Source organism: Indicator indicator, chromosome 32 (assembly GCF_027791375.1).
Source record: "Indicator indicator isolate 239-I01 chromosome 32, UM_Iind_1.1, whole genome shotgun sequence".
Taxonomy (NCBI): domain Eukaryota; kingdom Metazoa; phylum Chordata; class Aves; order Piciformes; family Indicatoridae; genus Indicator; species Indicator indicator.
Window position 1 is genome coordinate 2039320 of NC_072041.1, and position 26328 is coordinate 2065647.

A 26328-nucleotide genomic window follows, 5' to 3' on the forward strand; every position below is an offset into this window, starting at 1 on the left:
ACAGTTGTGTGCTGCTTTGTCCCTGGGACTTCTTGCTTGCCTAAAGCTTCTTGCTTATGTGTGGATGTTGAGCAAGGAAGCCAAGGGTTCAATAATTGGTTTGATTTATCTGTTCATTTAGATTAACCTGGTTACTTTCACTATATATTTAATTGGCGCTGAGCCTCTTCAGAAGCTTCACTACGCAAATTTGCAGTGGTCTGAGATGCTGTAGAAAAATTAAGAGGTCTGTGTTAATACTCTTACCTAAACAATTCTTATGTATAACGTGTACAAAAATAGCCTCTTACTCTTTCTCCAGCATGGGAAACAGAAGGTTGGTTGAGGTGACTGACCACTGTGACCAGTACTGCTAATCTAGACCCACTGGGAGGAACTGGAAATAGTGGGTTTGTAGGTAACTCCTTGAGGGAGCAGCTGAGAGCCATTGTGTTCTACCTCCAGAGCTTAATGCCATGTTCATAGCTACCCCAAGCAGCTCAGCACAGCAGCTCCACCCTTTGTGCAAGTTCATCTCTTAAAGAACCAAACATCCTGCTGAGAACGGTCACTGGACACAAACTCTGATGGATCTAGTTACAAATATACATTTCTTGCTTCTGGCGCAGTCCAAGCATAAGAAAGCAGTTCACATCCAGGTGTGATCTTTAACGTCGATCTAGCTCAGTTCTAAGCAGAAAGGAAGTGAGATAAGCACTGCTGTCATGCACATCTTATTAATGCATGTTCTGCTTATGTTGTGACTGCAGCGATTGCTTCATTCTTACAAATGCAGCTTTTCCTTACTGAGCAATGGTCGCATGACCCTGAGCAGTCCTGCAGGAAAATAAATCAGTATGTCACATGCCATTACTGAGCCTGAAACACTGATTTTGAACCCTACGCAGCAGACGTGGTGACTGTCATCTGGAGAAGGGTCTGTCACATCTGGGACTTCCACCTGTTGTGCCTATGGTTGCCCCCGCGCTATTGCAGCCTACCTGTGCTTCCTGTAAAAGAAGCCCCTGGGAACCCAAATTCAAATACCGTCTCCCCCTGTTGTTTGAGAGAAAACCGCACCCCAGATCTTTGTATTTTGTCCCATTCCCATGAGTGGAGAAATTTTTATAGATGTAGCCACGCCGCCCTCTGAGGATAGCAGGGGTCTCAATAGATCTGAACAATCCCATTCTTTTAGTTAATTGGTTTTAGAAGGCGATAAGTTCTGCTTTCCTACGCCTTCACTTCCAATCTTTCATTCATCCCTAGTTTCTCGTTCTTTCATTTCTCCTTCAGAATAGCACCCCATAGGTACAGGCGCTGTTGAAAGCGAGCAACTCTGATGGTTAACTTGTAAGAGGAGCGAGGAGCAGCAGACCCAAACCGCGCCAGGGAACCTCTGACGGCCGAGTTCCCCCCGAGCTCCCGGCCCCAGCAGCCTGGGAGGGCCGGCTGACGCCAGAGGCTGTGCCGGTTCTCGGGCGGGGCCAAGGCGGGGGAACCGGGCGGCCCTGCCCGCCTTGTCCCGGGCCCCGGAGCTCCTCCCTCGGCTCCGATGTCGGCTTCGCTTCTCGGAGCCCAGCCGAGCGCTGGGACCCGGGGCTCGCCCCCGCCGGGCCGCGCCTCTCCTGCCGCCGTTGGATGCCCGCCCCGCGTCATAACGAGCCGTTATTTATTCCCTGCCTGCCCGGTACGGCGTGTGCAGACTTGCAGCTGTCCTTGAAGAGACTGCCGGCTGTGCCCACTCCGCTCCAAGGTGGGCACTGGAGGTCGCCGGGCCAGGGCCCGCACACTCGCCTTGGCAGCGCCGGGCTCTGCCAAGCAGATGCAGCAGCTGATCCAGGCGCTCCTCTGCTGGCCACCGCCTTATCTCTTTCTATTTTATTTCCCGGTCCTAGGCAGCGCTCCCGGCTTCTGAGAATAACTGCAGGAACCCTGACCAGTGAGTAATGCAAAGCTTTTAAATGTCTCTTGCCAAGCCTCTCCCCACCGTGGTGGAGGGGCACTGTCAGGTCAGAATGGTGACTTACTGACCCACATCCCTTGCTGCCGTGGGTTTTACCTCTAAGATCCTTACCAGCTTACAGATCTGATCTGGTTGGTCTTGGTCTGTAGACGAAAGTGAAAGATCTTCTCTTTCAAAATGACCCTCAAGTGTTATCTCTGAAAAGCCACTTTGCAGAGTCTCTTCTGTGGCTAAAAGCATTGTCCTGTTCCTGCAATCCAGTGCGTGCTAATCCTTACCTACAGCACTGCTGTGGCAGTTGCACCCCTGCTGTGTAACAGAATCTACTCTCCTTTTTCATGCTCAAAGTAGGTCCAAGTAAACATTTCTGGTTGTATTGGAGCTATGAAGAAGTAATTTAAAGTTAACTGAAAGAAGGAGAGAGTTCTCTTAGGCTGGCCTGTGGTATTGGCTACCTCACCTCAGTTAACTTCAAATAACTCTGATTTGTTCTTGAAGACTCTGAGTTCTCTGCTGAGCAACAGTCAAGTACCACTTTATAAAAACAATTCTAAAGCCAGCTTTTAGAGTGAGATTATTGAAATGTTTTTCAACTGGAATAATTTCATAGCTGTGAAGAACAGTCCTCTGAAACTAAATCTGCAGGGTTTTTGCTCTGTACTCTTACTGATTGCTTTCTCTTTTCCATCTCAGAAATCGTGTGAAATTTATTCCGTCTTACATTCACCATTTCACTGTAGATATTTAAATCAGTGAATCATCTGCCTTCCTTCACAGATGCCCTCAGAACATGTCTGATTGGACAGGTCTGTGGTATATCTGGTAAGTTTATTATTCTTACTAACCCAGAATGATTTGAGTATTGTTATGGACAGTAGTAAGGGATGGAAACAATCTTCTCTTGGGCAGGAGGAAGGAAAGGGTTTCTCCTCAGTTTGATGAAAGCTGCCAGTGGAACATATTACAGTTGGCAACAGAGGGCGATCAGGTGTCAGGCAGGGTACAGCATTCGTCTTGGGATAGGTCATCTTTCCTTTCCCAGTGCACTGCTGTCCACTGTAGGGCTGTTTGTCCTTCCTAAACAGAAGCTCTGCTGACCACACAGGCAGCCATGTAGCCTGGACCTGTTGGGGCTGGGCACAGTGTTGCCAGACACAGGGTTCTCAGCTTGTTTATGGGACAAGGGGCTCTTAGCTTGCAGTGTTATGTTTTCCCTCAGGACTTAAGCTGCTTGCAAAGCTGTTTACTGGCTCTTTGAACCACTGAAAAGGGGAAAATTGTGATAAGTAAAAGGGCAGCAGGCTCTTGTCAGGAATGGATTCCTCTCTTGCCTAGCACATGCATTGCATCTACCCTAATGTTATAGTTTGGGTTCTGCCAGTGTATTAACTTGGATGATAACATGCAGGGAGTTCTAAGCTTTGACTGATATTCTTTGTCTTCTTAGAAAGTGCTGATACAGACAAATGTTTAAAAAACCAGTTGCATAAAATATTTTAAGAAGGCTTCTGTAACTTGGCAGTGTTGAAATCACGACAGGTACAGGCTAGTGCTAAGATGCCTCGGTGTGGGTGGTTCCTCCCAGAACTAAACCCAGGAGGCTTGGCGTGTCCTTCACCCATTTAGAGAGAAAGAATATTCAGCTCTGGAAGTAAAATGTAAGCAGTGAAATTACATGTTCTCTTTTCTTCTCTAAGGTTAATCTTGCTGATCTTGTTCCTGCTTCTCTTCTGTGGGGTCACAGCAAGCTTCATCAAATTCTGCTACCGGAAGAAGAGGTTTTCAGTTGAGACCTTCTCGAGGCACCCTTGTGATTTGTCAGTTATTGGCATTGATAGTGACAGCACTGCCCACAGCACAGTCACCTGTAAGCATCCTCTGCCAGCCAACTCTTCAGCAGTGCTTTGCTCTTGAGTGTGTGCCTAGAACTGTGTCCCAACATCCATGTCCTGTGTCAGGTATTTCCCAGTCAGTACTGGATGGTGATGTGCAGAGACATTTTCTCTCCTGACTGCTTTCTTTTGTGGAATGTATAGATTCCATCATGGGTAATTCTATACTGAGAGCTTTTAGTATATAGTGCTTGTGTTCTGACACCACAAAAACGAGCCTAGAATTTCTTGGAAAAAGCAGAATTAGCCTTTTATATATCAGTGTTCCGTATTTATTTACATTTCTTTAATTCCTTTTCTTCACAGCATACAGCTCGTGGCAGTACCCTGTAAGTGTCCCTATTCCATCCATATTTGTGGATATGGATAAGAACACTGTGTCCCCTCCAGCTTACAGTCCTTATGAAGTGGAGTTGCCACCTTCTTATGATGAAGCTGTCCAAATGGGTAAACAGTACAATGAAGTAGCACAGACAAGCCAGAAACTCAATGACGGCCCCAGAGAGGTGACATCAGGTGGGCTGGATCCCACACAGTATTCCCCTGATGCAATCAGTAGAGGTCCAGCAGCATATGCAAACTCAGAGAATGCAGAAGATGCAGCACAAGAACGACCATATCTCTGATTCCTTTCAGATGGGGAGTAGAGGAAAGCAAAGACTGTAAGAGTTAAGGAAGATGTGAAGAGCTTGGTTTTAGAAACAGGTTATGATGGAAATATGTTTCTGCTCCTGCCCTTGTAATGATCTTTCAGTTGGAAGAACTGTGGCTGCTCTAATCTGCCTGTAAAGCTTCTGCGAGGACATGAAACAAAGTAAAAATCTGTTTAAAAGCCTGTAAAAATGGAACATGAATGCTTGTTCATCTTCTGATTAAAAAGATATATATTCCTTGTGTCAAGCATATGGCAGTAAAAAAGGTCAAGGGACTGTTGCCATCTTGGGAACACAGAGGAGGAGTCAGTACAAGCAGTAAGTTGTTATTCTGGAACAAAAACTTCCCAAACTGGAGTTGAAAGGGGAGTTCTAGCAAGTCACATTGAATAACCTCTGTAGTTTCTCTTCTTAACTGTTCAGAAAATTGCTGGAGTGCCAGTTGCTAGATACTAGCACATGCTCCATGAAGTGCAGGAGGATGGCAAGCAAAGCCAGGGAAGTGTGTGGAGAGCTCTATGTTGTGTTTCACATCTCAAGACAAAGAATGAGACAGGAGAAAAGAGACTTTTTGTTGGTGGTGCTGATGAGACCTGATGGGATTGTTTCTGAGGTCCTTTAAGCCTTTAAACTTCTATTTGCAAGATGAGCTGGCTTGTGGGTGGGATGCTTTTACTACTTGTTTCTTTTGGTCAAAGTAGAAATTCAAACTCAAAGAGATACTTTGAGTATTACTCGTGTGCTTTGAGTATTTCAAAGATGCCTTTATACTTTATCTGCTCAGGTGTCAGGATTTCAGACAGTACAGAAGACAAAAAATCAAAGATTCCTGACAGCTTCCTCCAATTCAGTACGGTGATGAGCTCAGTAACGTTCAGAGTGATACAAAGCATGCTCTGGCTGTGCCATATAGAATAAGATAAATACAAAATACCATAGTACAGGCTGGGCAACAGGCCAGAGAAATTAGTCTTTAGGGATTACTCCTGAGAGCAAGGATAACTGCTGTGCATCATTGTAAAACTGGGAGCTTGAAGGTGATTCCAGCAGTCTAAGCCTAGACAAAAATATGGGCAATGAGAGGCCTGTTTTAAATGACAGCCCTTTCCCTTTATTGATCCTCCCATAATCAGTGTGAATTCTGTCCATTCCCCAGTTGTGATTTTCATTGAATCCACTTCAGTAAGGTAGCTGACTTGGCTGCCTCTAAGAACATGAGCAGTCTCCAGCATGGTTCATTGCTGTGGGATTATCTCTGGGATAGGAGCAGGCAGAAAGCACAAGCACTAGGTGTTGATAATGGCTGTAACAGTGTGGAGTGGGGGGTCAGAGTTACGTTGACTGACCTGCTAATAGGAACATGACCGATGGTCTCCATTTCTGCTGCAGTTGCTTTGGTAGCTGTGAAAAAGGCTACCTTCTGCAAATATGTAGGTGTTTGTCATTAACAAGCACTAGAAGTGGTGGACACTAAATCTTGCAGGGCTTTTAGGACTATTCTGTGATAGCTGTTTCTTGCAAGAACTACCCTGGAAATGTGCACTGATGATTCTCTGCCAGCCAGCAGGGCTGGGACTGGAATCTGCTACACGTTCATGGTGTGTGAGCTGTTGACGAGTCCAGCTCCCCAGAGGAGTGTTGGTTCTATATTTAACTTGTCTATAGCTTACTACAAGGGCTGCAGGGAAAGGCTGGTTTAACACATGTGCTTCTCTTCTGTCTCTTCCCTGTCACTCTTAATTATGCTTCTCTTGTTTTATTCCCTCCTCTGCCTGCTTTTTCTGTGTCAAGATGGAGATTAGGCATAACCCTGTGTAACTCCATGGATGTCTCTACCTGCAGGAGCATTATCTGCCCAGTCCTGGATGTTTCTAAGCCACAAATCCAGCAGATATATTTTTATTTCTTGGGATTTCCCTCAGCATAGTACTCAAAAACAAATCCTGTGCCTTTCCAAAGAAGACATATCCGTTCGAGGGAAATGGCTGAGTGCTCACTCACTTAACAGGAACAGGAATAGAAACCCAGACAAATGAAAAAATAGTGACACAAGAGGGCAGTCCTTCACTTTTCAGCATATTGCATTGTTATCAGCGCTGGCAACAGCTTTGTGGAGCCGAGCCCTGCTCGGGTTTGCTTAGCTCTTCAGAGATTGCTCTGCAGAGCAAGGACTGAGCTTGCTTGAGGAGGATGAAGGAATAATTACAATTATTTGACTTCCCTTCCTGCTTCTGCTTGCACAGTGCTTCTGTCTTGTGAGCTGTCAGCAGTACCTGCCAGACTACAGACTGCAAGGAGACCTGTTTCCATTTGCTTATGGTGGAGGATAGTCTAGTTGCAAAACCCCAATAAAACCCCCAAATGCCCTCAAACCTTGCATCATTTTATAACTTCCATTGTGCTTTTAAACAGGCAGTATTTGGATTCACACTCTACTATGAGACCATATTTAAGAAATGTACCTTTCAGACATTCAGGTTCATATAAAACTTTACACAATCTACATGTGCTTTAGGAGCAGGGTTTCCCTTCAAGAAATGTCTTTACCTCTCCCAGGGGGTCTTGCTTCAGTTCTCCAGTCCAGGGATGGGAGATTCTCCCCAGGAAGCCCTTGGTGCCAGCTGGACGTGCTGCTATCCCAAGAACCATCGAGGTTCAGCAGCAGGGTCCCCTCTGGGTTGCTGAAACCTGACACCAGCATCAGAAAACTTCTTAGACAAGGAGTGGCATTTCCATTTATTTACCACTAAACAGGCACCCTTGCAGGATTGCTCCCAAAAGTGCAAGGGGGAACACAAAGTGCAGTTTTTGCAGTTATTTATACAGGAGCTGTCACAGAGGCACCCCTACCTAATGCAGTTGTTCCTTCTCCTATTACATATTCATGGAGTAGGACTCAGAAGCATGTGGACACCTGTGCCCATGCAGACAGCCTAGGGCCCCTCTCATAAGACCACTCTCACACAGCTGAGACCATAACTCTCTTTCTTATCTGTGTTTAACTTAGACACTAATGAAAGAAAAAGCTCCAAACCAGCATGTGCAATAAGCTACCTTGTTCTACAGCTTGTGAGAATGTCTCTAGATATTCCAAACCAGGGAGTGAGCTCATGGGAAACAAAGCCTTGGTTTTGAAATGTGAGGCCGAAGCCTTCTGAAATGTGAGGTTGAGAGATGTAAGCTCAGAGTAATAAAACCGGCTTGATGCCTCATTTTTAAGGTGACAAACTGATGTTTCAGAACTCCCTAGCTAAAACCAAAAACGTGGGACGGAGATGAATGAAGATTAATGCTCTGTCTTAATTCCTATCATTCTTTTTCCTTAAAAGTGTCTCTTTTGGTATTTGCTTCGTCTTCTTCACACCTTTGTTTGCCTTTCAGTGGGGGATCTGACTTTTCATTCCTAGAAAATGTTATTTTGTTGTTGACATTCTTAGTGAGGCTCAAACAGCAAGCAGGGTACTTTAAAAGCCTCCCAACCTAGGCAGACCTAGTGTTCCTTTGTGTTTCTTCTACTGAGTGTGTAGAAGGGGAGGGATGAAACTGTTCTTAAACTTCCTTATGTGCATTCTCCGTTGCCTAATAAGGGTGAGCTCCTGCTGGAATCTTTCTTGCTGTGGGGTTATGGAAAGAGTCCTCTTCTCTACACGGCTCCTGGTTTCATGAAACATTTAGAAGCTTCATGTCTTTGAAACTCAAGTTCTCTATCAACTTGCTTGAAATTTGGTTTTGGGTTCAGAAATTATTAGCTGACTAGAGAGTGGAAGGAGAGGAGACAGGACACAGATTTGACTGTGACTACAAAGCCTCATTTGCATAAGGAGCCAGGTTTCAAAAGAACATCAGGTGGGAGGCTTGGTCCCACAGCAGGTTGTGTTCAGCTGGATGGAGATCTAAGAATTATGATGTGTCAGTCTAGTGGTTTTCACCATTGCTAGATCCACTCAAGTCTGATTATATCCACACAAGCTTTGTGACATCTCTAAGGGAAAAGCCCCTCTCTGTAATTACCCAAAGTGCATTTTTAATTCTGATTAGAGTTGGGTGCTCATTTGGCACTGTTCAGCATGCAATTTTTCTTCTCTCGTTTATCCAAAATGATCATTTTGCCAGTCATTTTCTGTTGTTATCTGCTGGCTGTGTGAAAGAGGCTGCAATGGGGAGATGGAGAAGTTGGTGCTTCCATCACTGTCAGCAGCTTGCAGTCCTGTCTCTCTCCTTTCACACACACACATGCACTCATCGTGAGCACTTCTGCACAAAATGAAAATGCAGCCTTGGAAGTAAATTGCCTCAATAATTCATAGGCTTCATAGCCCCAAGCAAATTATACCTTGGCTCTGTCCTGAAATTCAGGTTGCAAATCCCTTTATAGCCAAGCTCGTTAACAATATAAGTCAAGTGGTACATCTGTAATGGCTTTTATAATCGATGCATTATAATCTTTGGAGAGTATTAAGTGGTAAACCTGCAGCATTCAAGAGTGAAGCATCAACAGGGTCTGGATACAGTAAGAGTCAGAAAAAAACATTCATTTCCTGCCTTGCAGTTGCCTTTGCCTTGCTGCCCCTAAATAGCTTGGAAGAATGTTTGATTCCTTTGTCATCTGACTGCCTTTAAACTGGATCAGATGTAGGTTTTGAAGGAAAAGGATCCCTGCTCTTGCCAGTACTAATGAGTGGGATACTTAGACACATGCAAAACCTGCTCCTTTATGGAATAAAATAGCTCTCACAGAATCACCTTCCAGATTCTTGCTCTTAGCTGTCTCTTGGCTCTGATTCGAATTATCTTTACCTGTTAAAGCTACTATTTTTGTTCAGGGAGACATTTACTAATTTTGCTACAAATAGCAGAGGTTTTTTTCCTTTCTCCACAACTAGAATTCAGACTGAGAAAAGCCTTTGAATCATGTTCAGAGCAGACTATGAAAACAAAGCATCATCAGGGAATTGTGCTATAAAAACGGAGAAGGCAATAAATGTTTTATGAAATACTACTTCCTAAGTTTAAATCCAATGCACAAAAAAAATAAAAAATAGCTTAGGTGCAAAACCTCATCACTAGGAAAACATTTTGTTCTGGTCAGTTAAAGTTTAGAATATAAAATGCCAGAGCTCTTTACTTTCCTGGGAGGAAGTGGGCTGAAGAAGAGAGTGCACACTTTCAAAGACAGGTCACATCTTTTTAGAACAACAAAGCTCACTTTGGGCACTTGGAGAAAGGAGGAAATCGATTCCTATTTCAGATCTAGAAGTGCCTGAATCTGCAATGAAGTGCTTAATTTTTACTCATTTCTTTCCCAAGTATCTCAAATGGAAACCAAAAAAAAAAAAAAAAAAAGAGCCTGCTGTTGAGCTCTTGGATGTGCATTGTTTTTTCTCTTTCCATGCTAACAGTTTCTGGCATAAGCTACTACTCCTTCCCACAAATAAGGAAGTATGGTCCTGAGGTGGAAGTGTTGACCTGCTTGTCCTGCTGCAGACTTCCGATATGACTCTGGGAAGGTCACTTAGTCTGCGCTGGCTGCTGTTCCTGGTCTGTAAGACAGGGAATGTAGCACTACCTTATCTTGCTGAGATTTTTGAGGATGAATACATTGAGCGTGGGCTGCACTGTCAAAATGAAATACAGATATGCTGTCAGAGCATGATGAACTTTGTGTGGGACATGAAGCTCAGGAAAAATCCTCCCTGTTCCCTCCCCCTCTTAAGGGGGGATAAATCTAGAGAAGAAACTTGGACAAAAAGAGTTGTGAGATTTAGAAAATGGCCTCTGGACTTCAGGGACTTAATCCAGTCATCACTGCACCATTCCTAACTAGAAGTAGTACAGGGAAGAGAAATTAAAACATAGGCCCAGAATCAGTGCAAGATGTCTGATGAAATGGTGGTGGGGAGTCTTGTGACTTCTCTTGCAAGACTGCTGACCTGCTGGGGATCAAATGCCCTGAGAGAGGCAACTTCAGATGTAAACATGAAACACTACTTCTTTGCTAGTTTGTACAAGCACTTAGTTTTTATAATTTGATTTCTTGCTGAAACTCAGCCTTTGTTCTGTAATCTATAATCTTTTGGTTTGGTTCGGAAGTCTCTGCAGGCTGCTGTCCATCCTCTCCACACTTCCTGCATCATCCCAGGCAAAAAGCTTTGTTCAGCTCCATGGGGCAAGAAATGCTACCCCTTCAACCCCCAGCAGCACTTGCTAGGGAGCTGCATCTCTTGTCAGATGGCAGTTGTCAGAGAGACACCAGTTTTCTGTGCAGAAGGCAGAAGGAAGCTGTCCTGCACTGCTGTCGGGTCACTTCAGCTCTTTTTACAGGCAGTAAAACTCTGATTAGCTAGCTAACGAGTAGGCCAGCAAAGTAAGCACACCATTTCTCTTTGAACATGTCCATGCTCTGCTCTTACTCTGGCTAAACTGCCTGCTTCCACGAGATGGCAGAAGTGACCCTAAGTGGCCTGCTGAATGTTGGGTTTACAGACAGGGTGCTAGAAGGCAACACAGACAAAGTCAATTGAATTTGGTGAGAAGGTTATTTGGAGGGAAAAGAGGTTATACGCTTTCATTCCTCACTTCAAAACTGCACATGCAGAGTAGGGGTTTTTTTCATCTTGATAAAAGGTCCCCCACACCTGCTGTGAAATACTAAAATTCAACTGACTCAGGCCATATGGGAAATAAAACCCCACATGCTCAGTTAGTTTCCAGAAAAGATCTGTGATAATGGGAAGGGCTATCTCTGGAGTGTGACACACTCCAGCCCTACCACAGATACCCTGGGCAGCTGTACAGGCACCGCTTTCAATGTCTTTGTCTCTGTTTTCCCTTGGTAAACAATGATAGAATCACAGAGCTTGGAAGGGACCTTTGGACATCACCTAGTCCAACCCTCCTGCTCACCAGAGGGTCAGATGGAGAGGCTTGCTCAGGGCCCTTTTCATTCTGGCTTTGAATTCTCCAAGGAGGAAGATGCCACTGTCTCTCTGGGCAAACTGTTCTACTGTCTGAGGACACTTAAAGTATTTGTTTTTTGAATGCCTGAGTGGAATTTCCTGTAGTTTGGGTTGTTCCCAGTGCTTCTCACTCTGTCAGTTGATGCCCATTGAGAAAAACCTGTCATTGTCTTATTTATACCTTCCCATCAGGTATTTCTACACGTTGATAAAATCTCTTGATTTGGCCTCTTCTTGAGGCCAGACTCTGATCTTGCTCATCCTCTCTTCATATAACAGATGCTTCTGTCCCTTAATCATCAAAATATTTAACCTCATCTTTTCTCCAATTTGTCGAAGTCATTCAAGCATCTCCCCTAAATTGAAGTGTGATATTCAGTGTATTTCTAATGAACCTGGGTCTAGAATGAACAGCATGGGAGATACCACATGAGCTGGATACCTAATCATCTGTTTATTTCCCCATACTGTGCTGGCAGGCTGCAGCTTTGCTTGTGCTACCTATGCAATGTTTTTTTATTGCACTACGTAGACTGACATTGCAGCGAGAGTTCCACACAAGCTCGTGATTGCAGCTGTGTGCTGCTGATTTGTGTCCCAACGGCCAGAAAATTGGCAAGATGAAATCAGCCAAAGAGCAGAAGAGAGAGAGGAGAGGCATCTACATCAACTGTTTAATAAGAAATGGATAAAGCTGTTTGAAAGCAGGTAAAATAAATGTGATCTTGCCAGGGCTTTGCACAGTGCTTTTGGGTGGAAGATGCTATATAAATACCCCTCCTGTGGGAGCTCATGCTTTAGAAGTACAGGAAATTGCCTGGATTAAAATAAGAACAAAAGGAATAATGTTCTTCCAGGCTAGAAAAGGAAGAGGTGTTTCCTTTCTCTAGTTTATCTCATTGTCACCAAAAAGAAAAAACATATTTCATTAGGGCATGCCCTTAATCCCACATGTTCCAATCAAAATTATTGGTTACTGAAAGATTTGCTCTTGTTTTCCTGCATTACTTGCAGCTAATGATACTGTAAACCCACTGCTCACTGCTATGCTATACTAATAATAAACAAAAATCAAAGTTTCTGATCAATTCCTAACTCTTTATTTCCTAACATATCCCACTATTCTATGTACAAACCTCTAAGATTTAATCCTTTAATGGATGTGGAAGATGCTAGGTAACACACGTTAACACAATTAAATAACAGGAAAAATATCAAGATAAGGATAATTAAACATCTCTGGGATTAGTCTGACTTCTTCATCTATTGAACATAAAGCTGCAGGTGTGTCCATGTGTCTAATCAGTTAAGAACTTTATTACATACAGCCCTTCTTACTTCTCACCTCCCCTGTTCATCTGCTTGGACCTACTCCTTTCAGATGGCCATTTGAATGTGTCTCTTTCTGTTGTCTCTCAGTTTGTGCACCCACTCACCCGTGTACTCAAGATAATCCAGATGCCCAAACTAGCTACTTCACAAGTCTGAAATGATAGAGAAATTAAGCTAAAAAGGAAGGAATTTCTTATCTTGGGGTGCAAGAGGCAACTGCTAGATTCAAAAATCAGTAGAGGGTTCTGTATGAATTGACAGAAATATGTGAATCTCTAGGAGTGGATGCAGAAAGGTCTTTAAATCCTGCAAGACTGCCGTTTTAATGATTCGTATCTCAAGCTGTAGCTACGTTGTCTTGGATTCAGGGAAGGCTCCAGTGTAAAATCTCTGGCGGAGGAAGTTTAGCTTCCTCTCCAGATTTCCTTCCTCCACCTCTTTATATGCAGAGTAGCAGGGAACATATTTAGGCCTCACCTATGATGAATGAAAACTCTTAGGACTGCAGAGCAGGTGTTTATAGCCAGTACCTTCTCCTGAAGTGCTCAAGACAGCCAGTGCAGAAGACAGTGGCTCTTACTGAAGAGACTTAATCCCCAACACAGCCTGCACTGTTGCATTTTGTAACTGCATGCAAAGCTGTGCCTCATCCCTACAGCAAATACGATCCAGATGGGTGATAGGGGTGAATCTTATTGACATCTAATCTCATTTCACAGTGAATTAGGCACAACTCGTACTCATGAGAGTGGGGAATTTAGCCATAATGCGTATTTGATACAACTGCAGAGTAAGAAAAACTGTGGAGAACCAGGTCTGGATCAAGCCAATGCTGAAGCTATCACTGATTTTAATGGGCTAATTTCACTCCCTAGTTTTTTTATTCAGGCTTCAGTTCAGTGCCTTTTGCAAAAAACTTGGTAGACTCCAGGCCATGGGCCAAGCCAGGCCAGTTGTCCAGTTTGAGCCTCAAATTGAAATAAGTATGTGGTATGTTTGTGTACATCCAAAGATCCCACTAGGAGCACACAGGCAATACAGCCATGTAGTGAAGCCCTGCATACCGGGGATAAACTGAAGCATGGTGATGCACTGATGTAGTTATGATGCCTTCAGTTCTGGAATTTGCCTGTTGGGCTGTCTCTGAGATGTGTGGCTACTAGTGCTGCAATGTACAGTGTGTATATTTCCTCCAGGAATTCTCTCTCGGTATAACAAAAGCAGCATGCTATATTTGCGGTGTGCATGACTAAGCTCTACCAAGCATAGTTTATTCCATCACCAACCTGCCTCCAGGACAGAACATGCTATACTGGGGAAAAGAACAGCAGCAGCACCTGCTTCAGCACCTTTCACCAGCACAGCCAGCACAGACGTCCCTACAGCTCACCATGCAATCCAGAATGCAGACTGTGCTGAGCAGTTGTGCTAGGAAGAGGACAGGCAGAGCTATAGCTCTTCTAGCCCTCAGATCGAATCTTTCTGTTCCGTAGATCTCACTCTTCTGACTGCCACACGTATGCTGGCAGCAGCAGGCACACAGAGCTAGCTTTAACTGGAGCACAGGCAGAGCAAGTGCTTTTCTGACAGTAAACTAACAGGGACCATACGGCTAGAGCAGCACGCTGCCCTTGAATCGCATTTGAGGAGGGGAGCCACCCCAGTGCCAAATGCAAGTGTCTGCTTTGGGAAGTGGTGTTTGAAATCCATAGCATGTCACCTGCTTATTCATACAAGAAAATTAATCCAAAAAGAATCATTGAGTTTCAGTCCCATTCAGATGCTCACAGTAATGGAGATTAATAAATAATAAATAGTGGTGCTGTCAATAACAGATGCCAAAGGGTGATGCTGTAGCTAGATGCATATCTGCTGACCAGAGCATATTAGGAAACCACAATGCTTTTAGCTTTGACTCCAGCATGAAATTTGGCAGTGGAAAGAGGCTGAAAATATAATTCATCTTTATTTGTCTTACACTTGTTATGAGGATTTAAACCCCGATACAGAATGATGAGGAGATGCAAATACTGAAATTGACTTATAAAATAAATGAAACTCAAAACAGAAACTCATGTTTTAAATACTAAGAGGTACACCCACTTCCTGCATTTCTGATACTGTGAGGTGGTACTGATAGACTTGTTTTTCAGTTTTTTTTTCCTCTGAGGTGTTTTTTTTTAAATCCCTTGCAAGCTAAATTATCTGTAGGTAAATTATGACGGTAGCACAGAATTCATAGGAGTGAAAAATTAAATAGAAGGTAGAAACATGGAGAAATGAAACCATTTAATTACTTTAAAAATATAATAAATACAAAGGAAATAAAACTATTCTTTAATGTACTACCCAGTGGTCTAAGTTGTTCAAAATACTGCAGTAAATTCACTCGTTTGAAGTTGTCACCATATTTCTTTGGGACACTGAATCTCTTTCATTACACTGAATCATTTCTAGGAGGCTCTAAAACCTTCAGGAGTCACTGAAGTTAGTGGGTAATTTTATTTACTTGCAGGGTATGATCCATAATTTCAAAATAGGACACATCAACAATTCTGTAGATTGTTGTGCTGCTGTTATATTACCAATGCAAATCCCTACTGGTACCAGTGTGGTGGAAGCCACAGAAGATGCAGCGATCTTTATGTTTTATTAGATTAGCATAATACACATCAGTAATATAACAGCATAACTCAGCCTAAACACACATGGACAACAGCACAGCTCTGGGGCTGAGCTTCTGTAGGTAAGAAATTCATCAGCATGTTGCTCACAGTATAATATAAAACCTGATTTCCAGCTGTTGCAGTTTTCAAGTAAAAATGTCTTTAATCCAGCATTAAAACTCAACACACTCTAATCCCCTACAAGGAGAATTTATTATCAGTTCTGAGATTAGTTTGTTCAGTTAATTAAAAGTTAAAGTTCTAGGAGAACACTGCTTTTTTAAGGATTTTCCTCCTAGCTTTGTGTTTGTTCACAGACACCTGTTACTATTGGGGAAAACGTGTGGTTTATATTACTCGGAATATCTGTTTTTTGAATGTGTTCCTTGACCCTTTAGAACATCTCAGTCCAAATCTGTTTGTGTTTTAAGGTTCATCAAAATATTTCCCATCAAAATTATTTTTTCAATAAATATTGTGCTTTGACTAAGCAAAAATATACACGTAGAGGGGCTTATTTTTTTTCCATTACATGTAATTGTCTGTATAAAAAAGGAGTTTTCCTTGCTGTATATTTACTAAAGCATAAATTCTTCCCAAAAGAGAAACTTGCTACTAGCTCAAACACACAGATGTAGCCACATGTAGAATAGAGGAGGGGAAATGTAACTTTTTTCATTCCACATCCCTGCCAATGAATTTTGAATCATATTTCCAGAGCTCAGAAAAAGAATTCAGTAACAAGAGAAGCAATTTCATCTCTTCCAATCCAAGAATACTGAAGTACTTTGAAAGTGTTGCTGGATTAGGTTTGACAACACCACTGTGTATTACTGTCTATTCCCCATTGGTGCATATAAAGCAGAGAGCTAAATAATTCATCCAAAATCAGCCTCCACACCTAAACCAAGAATACAACTCAAAAGATTACAGAGTTTCACTATGTAATTCCAAGCCTATCTTTTGGAAGCAGCCATAACCCATTCATGTTTTGCTATATAGGGGAACTATCAACAAGGCTGTTCTGCAGGCAGGATAAACTGTAAATGGACTTTTCTTTAAAGAAGATGGACAACTAAGACAAACCATGTAAGGACAGCCCTGTGGGGAGCTGAAGAGTTATAGAGATAATGGAATCATGGATAAAAAGAAAACTAAAGTTAGATTTCCTTTAAATGACTACACTCATAAACAATAGTTAGCTCCAAGGAGATGCTAAGAAACAGTCTTTGAAATGCAGAGTATGGAAAGGTCTATATTGTATGTAAACCAAATACAACCCATGTCTTATTTCCAGTGTTGTCAATGGGATTATTTCTCTAAGAAATAAAATCCAGTGCCTAAAACCACAAAAGTACATTTTACGGATTTGAACAGAAGAATTTTGTATCAAGCTGGCCTGTGGATATCGGGAGTAAGGGTGGAATTAAATGAAACAGTTACATTATATATCATATGTTCATGTAACTTAAAATCTCCCCTGAACTCCTGCAATAGTACTGCTTGGCTTCTGAAAATCAGACTGCTAACTAGGCAAGTGCCTCTGTCAGTTCCCTTGAGTAGGGGCTTGAGAGATGTTTCACTTAATGTATGTTTTGTTTTGTTGCTTGGAAACATGAATTTTATAAGCACCTTTTTTTTTCTTTGTTTTTGTTTCTCTAACAGGTGCTCACAGGGAAGGGTTGTGCAGAATCAAGATCTTTGCTAGCAAGTGGTTTGAGATTTGGGATGTTTACAATAACAAAATCCCAGAGGTCACAAGAAAGTTCTCTTTTTGTACGTTAGAATACTCACCCCGCCCTCCTCTTCAAAGGATGTGAATTTTCAAAGACAGAAATGTAGATCTCTGTTGCAAGGTCTTTCGTTCTTAGCAGAAACTGATCAGCAAGGCAGATAGGAGTCCTGAAGCCTCACACTTTGATGTTTTTAGCTTGGTGCTTCACAACTCAATTCTGTATACAGAAGTCCTCCCTTCTGCTCCTCCCATGATCTTCATGAATTTCTCATAGTAATTCCTTCTGCTCCAGTGAGTAAGGAAGCACAACATGCAGATCTTTCTTAGAATCACTGTATCACTGAGCCTGCTCATGTTGTGGTTTAATGTACCACTATAAACAATTTTTTCTTCTAGGCTTTCTCTGCAGTGCTTTACTGTCCAAGACCAGCACAGCAGGGAGTGCACGTACCTGAACCCACACAACATGGGACCATGACTCCCATGGCTTCTCTCATGACTTCATGCCCAGCTGTGTCATTTAACCATTTTGCATCTTCAGTCCCTAAAGCTCTTCGGGCGCTTAAGGAGCCTCCATTGTCATGCAGTCTGTGAATAACCCCTACACACCTTATATAACATCCACACAGACTTTTCTGGAGCAGCTTCTGAAATAATCATATTAGCATGCAGGGTTTGTTCTTTGTATTCTTTTCTACTGCAAGGACAGAAGTTGGGCTGAATTCAGGTGCCAACTTTGCTTGATACAGGCAAAAGAAGTCTACTAATTGTTCAGACCGCCTTTCATCACTGTATTTTGCTCAGTCCCAGTGTATTTCCCAAATAAAGACTTATTTTGAATTTATTGAATCTACTAATTTCATTACCTATTGTGACTAACAACCATAGAACTTTCTAAGTATGCCTTATCCTCTTCCTGTATCACAAATAGGCTTTGTTTGACTAAACATAGATTCTCCAAGAGTGGTGGTACAAGCGTCCCAACTCCAAACATTTTTGCTTTATGAATACAGGATTTGTTTTCTGGAATGTGCAGCACTGGAGCTCCCCTTCAACTGAAGCAATTAAATAAGGTGAGGCTATTTGAACATGCAGTGCTGTCATCAGTCATTCCAACATTTGGTAGTGGCTTGACTAGGACACACACACAGCTGTGCCTGGCTTCTGAAACTGCTCTGTCAAGGTCAGAAGAATGCTCTACAGGAATCTGATACAGAGCTAGGTAAGCAAATTCTTCTCTGTATTTGGAAGTATTTCTCACAGGTAGACTTCACTGCAGGTCTAATGTGTCTGACATCATGGAAAGTTTAGTAGCTAGGCTGAATTCCCAATGTGGGTTCTAAACTCAGCATCTCCAGGGTACCAGTTGTTTTTCTGTTAGATGCTCAGTAAGACAATGATCCCCTTGAGGAAAAGCCCTTTAAATAGGGAAAGAATAGGCTTTAAGCTTTTACTCAAACCACTCAATCAGCATTCCTGCAACTGCAATGTTACTTAAAAGATTACTTAAGGGAAGACCTTAAGTGTGTGCAGTTGGTTGTATTTCTGACTGCACGGAACACTAGATCCAGGTTCAAAGAACCCTAACAACTCATCTCACTTCTTCCCATAAGCTGCTGGGTCACAGTGGCTAAATCATTTCACATTGTTACACATCAGTTTCCTACATCTAAGACAACAGCAGTGCTACTTTTTGGCCTTAGAAAACACTTCAAGGTATGCTAAACATAACAATCACATCCAGGAACTAGGCAATGTATTTTTAGGATTGTTGAAGTCAGAGATGCTTATAGCATTGATTTCTAGAATGGTCATGAGGCAATAGCAACAAACGTTGCCCTGGAAATAAAACTACCTCACCCGGAAGTTAGGAGAAAACAAGATCATGTATGATGTCCTTTAGGACATGTGGACCAGCTTATACTGTCCCCATGTAGCTTATTTTCACCTCTGCCAAGAACAAGATGTACAAAACAGACACGTACTAGACATACTTACTACATTCACAGTAATACATGTACATTGATGCAGCAGAAGGAAATCTACGGGAAAGCTTTGGCCCTTCACAACTCTGTTCTACTTCACTTACAAACAGGAATGGATTTTTTTTTCAAAGGATTTTGAAGCAACTTGCAAAGTCTCTCAACAAATCTGAGTTAACTGTTCTTGAATCCATTTCACAGATAAAATTTTGTAATCCATACCATAAGTAAGAAGTTCAATATCATGTTCCAAGAGTGCATTAGCTAGGAAACTCAGGTATATGGATTTTTGCCCTAAATTACATGACTCTCAAAACTAGTTCTCTCTGCCTTAAAATCCTGTCAAATATATTCTCTTCAGACTAAAACGGTTTTGCTAATTTTATGCTTTGTTCTCAGAATTCGCTTAAAATAACTCTTTTGTTCCATAGTAATAGGCAAACTGAAAGGAACTGTGAGAATGCAGAATGTAACTAAGGAGACAGAGTTACTCCTACTTTTTGCTCTGCCTGGCCTCACTGAACATTTCTATTCAGTGTGCTGTTATTTATTTATTTCCTTTAATGAACAATCTTCATATCTAGCAAAGGGGAAAATCAAACAAACTCATTTAAGGTGAAGTTTCTACAGCTTTCAAAAGATATCACAAGGCATGGTTACTTGGCATATGAGCTACTGGACTCAAAAATCCAACTGTAGCCTCCAGCTCTTTATTTCTAATTGCCTTACTGCTAAAGGCACAGCCATATACCCGACAGAAAGTGTTGGGATTCCTGAAGCAGAGCATTAACACAACATGTCTAGTCCACACATGGAGATGTCTGAAAAGGACACACATGGCTAGCTGAGCCACTGACTTGCATCATGTGGCATCCTGCAGATGTGAGGCAAAGTTTTACAGGTCTGATGGTACAGAAATGAGGATCAGATAGTACAGAAATGAGAAAGCCATTATGTAGGAAGCATTCCAAGACTTCTGCTCCTTGAGAGTACTCCTGTTGCAAAGCACAAGACCATTGCAGATGAGAGAAGAAAAATGGCTCTTTGGTTGTGAAGATTCCTAAATCTATATTTCACAAAGGTTTTACAGTCCCTCAGAATTTATATATTTGTATGTGAACACACACTGCAGGATCTTGTGTCTAAGATGCTTTTAACAATGCCTTTTGTTGCTATTGTAGCTGCAGAATAGGTGTCCAGGAGGGAAAACACATTTCCATTTAGCCTTCATTTGTATGTGTTGATGGCAGTCACACTCATGTCAGAGTGGAAGCAGAGCCTGGAGGCTGAAAGCTAGAGAGCAGCTCTGGATGCGTGTGCACCCATTGGCTCTGTTGAAGCAGATGCCCCGTTAATTAGGAGCTGGTAAATGTATAGAGCTATGCGTGGTGTAACTGTTCCCCATCTGGCGAAGTCTCACAGTACTACTGAGAGCCATTTTTCATTTTAACAACCAGTTTCTTTGCATTCCACAAAAGGCTTGAAACAAGGATTTTTCACAGCCTCACGTGCTGGGTTTAAGTGGCAGAGCAGCATGCAAGAACAGGGGCTCTGGTAGCATACCAGGAATGGCAGATCTGGCTAGATTTGTCATCACAGTTGATAGAGCTGAAGAAACACACCAACTAGTGAAACTGCCCTAAGATTCATTTCGTTGTGTGCCCTCCATGAAAGGGTCAATATCAGCTGATCGAGAAAAAGGTGCAAGAAATGTTGTGAGAGCTATGGAGCAACTTGCTTACAGGAGAGGCTTTCTTCAGTTCTAAACAAAGCTCCAGGAGAAATTCTATTTTTGGTTCAGCTGAGCTAGTCCTAGGACATGCAGAAGGCCCAGCTTTGAGAACTGTCACTATTTTGTGAAATTGTTACATTTCCCGTCTATCTCAGGCATTTTAATTTGCTTTGGCTATAGGAGGTGCATCAAAGTCCACTAATGAAAAAAACAAACAAACAAACAAACCATAAAGATTTGGTTTTGTTAGTTATGTATATTAGATCTTTGGGTATGAGCAGATACTTTCAGATTTTTTTTTTTTTGTTACAACCAACCAAATATTTGTAATATACGGAAACAGATAAATACACATCAAGAAAGTCCACTTTTTTTGGTGATTTCCTCTGAACTACTCTTCCACTGAACACTACAGTCTAGGACAGTTTCTGTATTTATCTATTGACATACAAAATAAGGAAGGTTAAAAATGGAAAAAAAAAAAAAAGATAATGCCCAAATAGTAACTTCCAGCACAGGACTCTCTATATAAAGTCATCATAATTGAACACTGTGCTGCACATAGTAATGTGTGTTTCTTTTGAAAGACCTTAAAATGTAGCAAATTGATTTGTCCAGTGAGATTTATAGAACAACAAAAAATCCTCACCCACCCCACATGAAAGAACCCTCCACCCTGTAAACAACCCTTTATAGTCTTCATAACCCCTCACCACACCAGTAATATAACCATATAGCAATCGACCTTTTCACTGGAGAATAAGACATAATTAAGTCACTGAATCAGAAAGAACAGCATCAGTTGTAGTTTTACAAAAGAATAGGTGTAAAGCTGGTTGTGTGTACATGAGGTTATACTCAGCATGTAGAAACACATTTGGCTGGTGCAGCTTCTTTACCCCAAATCTGTGGATTTAAAGAGGTGGCAGAGCACAGATCTGTGGACAAAAATTCCTTTTAGCTCTCATCAAACAGAGAATGCATGAATATTAGAATGCAAATGAAAACTGGAGATTCCTAGGAAAGGGTAAGCAAAACTTTTAGGTACTATAACTGTCTCACTGCTAAAAGCATGTAAGAGAATAAGGAGTAAAGTAGTTGTGTGAGAAGGCAAGTGCAATGGGAACAATCAAGCAGTAGTTTCTTGTGATACAGTTAATGCACACCACTCTTCTAGTTCAATAACAAGATCTGGATGCCACAATTCTCTTGAAGAAACAAAATGTGATTTGCTGCTTGTTATGAACCCCAGAATGTTATTTTTGCTCACTACATAGATTTCTCCTGTATGATCCAGTGTTGGCTGAAAATCTTCCACAAAATCTTGTAAGACCTATGGATTTTCGTTAGCAAAACAAGGCTTTTTCTTTCTTTCCTTCTTTCTTTTATTTAATCCTTTATGCATCATACTTTTTTTCCCCCCTCATGTAGTAAACAATCACTCTTTCCCTCAAAGGGGTGGTGTAGCCCCAAAAGGGCATTGTAATCTCTGCTATGCATAAAAGCAATCTCTACCAAATAAAATGAAAAAAAACCCAAACCCAACCAATCCTACATCTTGCCTACTACAAATCTCCCTGTGACTTTTTGACTTAAATATTGCAGCAAAGTGTGTAGCTGCTTTTGAAATCTCCAGAAAACTTTATAAATCCCTATTAAATTTGTGGTGTTTTCTCAGCACTTACATTTAACCAGTATTATCAGACAGGAATGTGAGATGAATCTTTAGCCTAAATCTAACATCCTCAACCTGTGGGATCACACAACCAACAAGTGGTTCCAAAATATACAGGCAGACATATTCCTTCTAGGGGTGGAACAAATTATTTTTTCATGGTTACTGAACAGAACATAAGCAATTTAGGGCTATAATTCAAGAATCCTATATCCTAATTTCAGTAAACTTCTCATTTTATTATTTGGGCAAAGAATTAAAGCTTTAGAATGGCACACAGGTTATTTAAAACCAAACATTTGATTATTGTAAAACCAAGGCTTAACCACACCAGGTTCTAATAGTTATTCATAACAGACAACCTGAATAATAGACAACCCACTGAATAACAACCAACCCACTTTCCTGGAGTTTATTTGGCAAACCTAGTTTTCTCTTACTAATTACAGGTAGCCACACCTACCCTTCCCAGAAAGCATGAAGGCAATTAAGAGTTTGCTTTAAATTCTGAAGCAGCAAGCAACTATTGATCCTCTAATCTTCTTTCTCCCCCCTCCCCCTCCCCCTTTATTACACACCATTCTTTCTGGGTAGGTTTTTGATTCAAAATTTGCTTTGTGTGTGGTTTTTCACTTTCTATTGTGTACTTACTTGGATTGCAAGGTAATCTCACCTCCTAATAAAGGGTAAACAAGAGAAAAAAAAAAACAGATTTAGACTGTTGATAGGAAAAAAAGTAATGCAGTATTGTGTATGTACTTACTGCCCATTATTAAGTGAGCATGCTTTAATAAGAGTGTTGGTGTGAAATGATTCCATCTCAGTAACATCTGTCCTGCCTGTGAGGCCCAGCCCTTCACGTTTTTCTTTGCTCTTGTTATGCATTACTTTTCAGAGCAGTGATGGATGCTCATCCTGTGAGAACATGTAAAAGTGGCTCTGCAAACTTCACTGTGCAAGAACTCTTGGAAGTGAGCTTACAAAGGCTAAATCGTAAGCCTACTGAGCTGTCACTTAAGTTCCTGAGGGAAAGATAGCAATATGAAGGTATTTCCTGCTTGCTAATCCTCTCAGAGCAGCATTTCAGGACCTCCAGCCCCGATTCCTCTCAGCAGTCCACACTTCTTACGTGGTGTCACTCCGCTGGATCCTTTCCCCCAAGCCCTACTCTCTTTGGGGGATTCTCCGTTTCAACACCGCCATGTGCTTGGGGGTTCTGTTCTCGGGTCTCCTTCTCTTTTGTTCACACCAGGCTCTTACATGAGTGTGCGGCAGAGCAGAAGAAAAGCATCCCCCACAGCCGCTTCCCACCACGGCCTCTCTCGGCGCTGGCGGCGGACGCGCCTGAGCGCGGGCCCGACCCAGGCCGCGGTGGGCGGCAGCGCGCGCGCGGCCCCTTCCCGCCGCCCGCGAGGCTGACTGACGGGAAGGGCGTTGCCCGCGGTGCGCGCCCGCGCGCAAGAGCCCCGGGAGCGCGCCCTGTGTCCGCGGCCCCTCCCGGCCTTAGGCCCCTCCCGGCCCTGCTGGCGGGTCTCTCCGTCGAGGTGCAGAGAGGCCTCCGGCAAGGCCGGGCCTGCGCTTGCCGTCGGTGGGGGTAGGGCGGGGCGGTGCCGGGGGGCCGGCGGTGGGGCGGAGCGGGGAGCGGAGCCGAGCCGGGGTTTCCCGGCCGGGCAGCACGGGCGGGGCGGAGGAGGGGGGGAAGGTTAACCGCGCCCAGGCTCTCGCTTCCCGATGGCTGCGGGGAGCTGAGCGGGCACCCAGCGCGCAAGGAGGAGTCGAGACCCAGCGACACCCCCCTCCCCCGCGGCTCTCTCCTTCCGACTCGGCTCCCCGGCCGGCGCTGCTGCCTCCCCGGGACCCGCCGGGCAGAGCGCGGGCGGCTCCCCTTCTCCTCCGCCCCCTCCTCCTTCTCCTCCGCCCCCCTTTCCCCTCCCCAGGCCGGCGGGACGCGGGCAGGAGCCGCGGGCGACGGACGTACCGGCCCGGTTAATGAGCAGCGGCCGGAAGGGCAGGTAACCGTCTGAAGGGAGAGAATGCAACGGGAAGGGGTATGTGTGGGGGTCTGCAAAAAAACCTTTGTCGCCCTCCTGCGCCTTCTCGCCGCCGCCCGACTCGCCGAGCCCCCGGCTCCGTCCCGGCCCCACCCTGAGGCCATCTTCCCGCCGGCGGCGGCCCCAGCTCCCCCCTCATCCCCGGTTCCTTCTTCCTTTGCGCGGCTGCGCCCGTCCCCCGCTCCCCTCCCCCGCTCTTCCTCCTCGCTGCCGCACTTCTCCTTTCCCTTCGGCCTTCCCTTCCGCCTCTTCCTCGGTTCTCGCGTCGCCTGGGCACCGGGTTGGGTCACCCCTGGCGCTCCCTCTCGCTTCCCCTCGCCTCCCGCCACGGCGGTGCCCTCCTGCTCGCCCACCCGTTCTTCACGGCCCCCGCAGGACAGAAGGGCGGCAAATGGTTTGTCCACCTCTTAGCATGGCGGGGTTGGAAATAGCCCCCCTCCCCCGCGCTTCCCCACCTCCTCGGTGCTCCAGCTTCCCCTAAAAAAGAGTGTTTGTAGCTGGAGGAGGAGGAGAAAAAGGTGGGGGTGGGACTGATTCTCTCTTGAAGGCTCTAAGGCGAAAAGGGAGGAGACCTTAGATCTTGCGGGGTTCCATTTTTAATTATAATTACGCTGTAGTGGTCTCTGTGAGGCGGTTTGAGGTGTTTTCTTGTACGCGTTGAGATACAAAAAGCGAGTTTCCCGAGCGATCCAGTCGACGGAGGGAATATTTGGCGAGAGATTCAAGGAGAAAAAAAAAAAAAAAGAGCTATGGTGTGTCTGCTGTAATGGTGGAAAACTGATTAAGAGGAGACGGGGGTGAGACAAACAGGGTAAGACTGCTGCCAGCAGCCCCCAAATCCAGTGGAGGGCTCGCAGGGTGGGTTCGTGCTGTGTATCCTGGGGGAGGGAGGGGTAGAGAAGGTTTTGTTCTTTTTAAATTCAGACCCGAGGATGGATTTAAGCCGCATATTTGTTGTTCCCCCGTGTATTACGGTGCTGCATATTTTTGTGTGCCCGTAGCAGCAGTAACGAAGATCATGGAGGGTGTTTGTTACAATAGAAAAATGGAGTTTTTCTCTTCGGAAATGTTAAAAGCGTTACTTCGATTCCTAGCTGCTTGTTGAAAGGATTTCAGATTTTTTTTTTTTTTTTTCATACATACGAGGGGTATTTAAGGTGTAGGATTTTCAGTTCTGCAGCTTTGGAGGAAAGGAAGAGGTGTGGAGTGTTGTACGCAAATACGAAAGAAACGAGACGTTTTATTTAAAAAAAAAAAATCCTGTCCAGAAGGAAATCAGAATGATATAGAGGTTGTTGCAAGACATCCATTTATCATTCCTGAAGATGAACTGAAATTTTAACGAATGTGATATTTCATTATTCTCCAACAAAGTCATGGTTGGGACTCGTTTGGAAGAAGGCATCCTTCCCAGGATGCCGACTGCCACGTTATTATGTATTGTCTGCACAGCAGAAAATAGGAGGAAAGGGCTGTAAATGTAAGGCTTAAGTGGTTATTGAAACAGCTTTTGCGACTGGCTCGCTCAACTTGGGAGAGAGGTGATTTAAGACTGAAAAAAATCAAACGTTTTGCTGCTGTAAAATATCAGCACCTAACCGTGAAAGATTTTCAACCTGTATTAACCTGCTATGCTAAAGGGATGTGAATCAGGACAAAACGCTGTCGAGGTGTATGTGAAATACATGTGAGAAAAGGAAGATGATGTG

General features: G+C 43.5%; 1 protein-coding gene across 1 annotated transcript; it reads left to right on the forward strand.

Annotated features, from left to right (window-relative positions):
- The first annotated feature begins 2735 nt into the window (after positions 1–2735).
- On the forward strand, positions 2736–4679 carry TMEM52 (transmembrane protein 52). Its single transcript, XM_054395061.1, has 3 exons — positions 2736–2767; positions 3643–3812; positions 4144–4679. The coding sequence occupies exons 1-3, from the start codon at positions 2736–2738 to the stop codon at positions 4461–4463; spliced, it is 522 nt and encodes a 173-aa protein (XP_054251036.1). The 3' UTR covers positions 4464–4679.
- The last annotated feature ends 21649 nt before the right edge of the window (positions 4680–26328 follow it).

What these genes read in the sequence shown, in the direction of transcription:
- TMEM52 (XM_054395061.1), top strand. Translation starts at nt 2,736, where the DNA reads ATGTCTGATTGGACAGGTCTGTGGTATATCTG. An exon ending in ACAGGTCTGTGGTATATCTG is followed by an intron (nt 2,768 to 3,642) that starts GTAAGTTTATTA and finishes TTCTTCTCTAAG; the next exon opens with GTTAATCTTGCTGATCTTGT. An exon ending in TGCCCACAGCACAGTCACCT is followed by an intron (nt 3,813 to 4,143) that starts GTAAGCATCCTC and finishes TTTTCTTCACAG; the next exon opens with CATACAGCTCGTGGCAGTAC.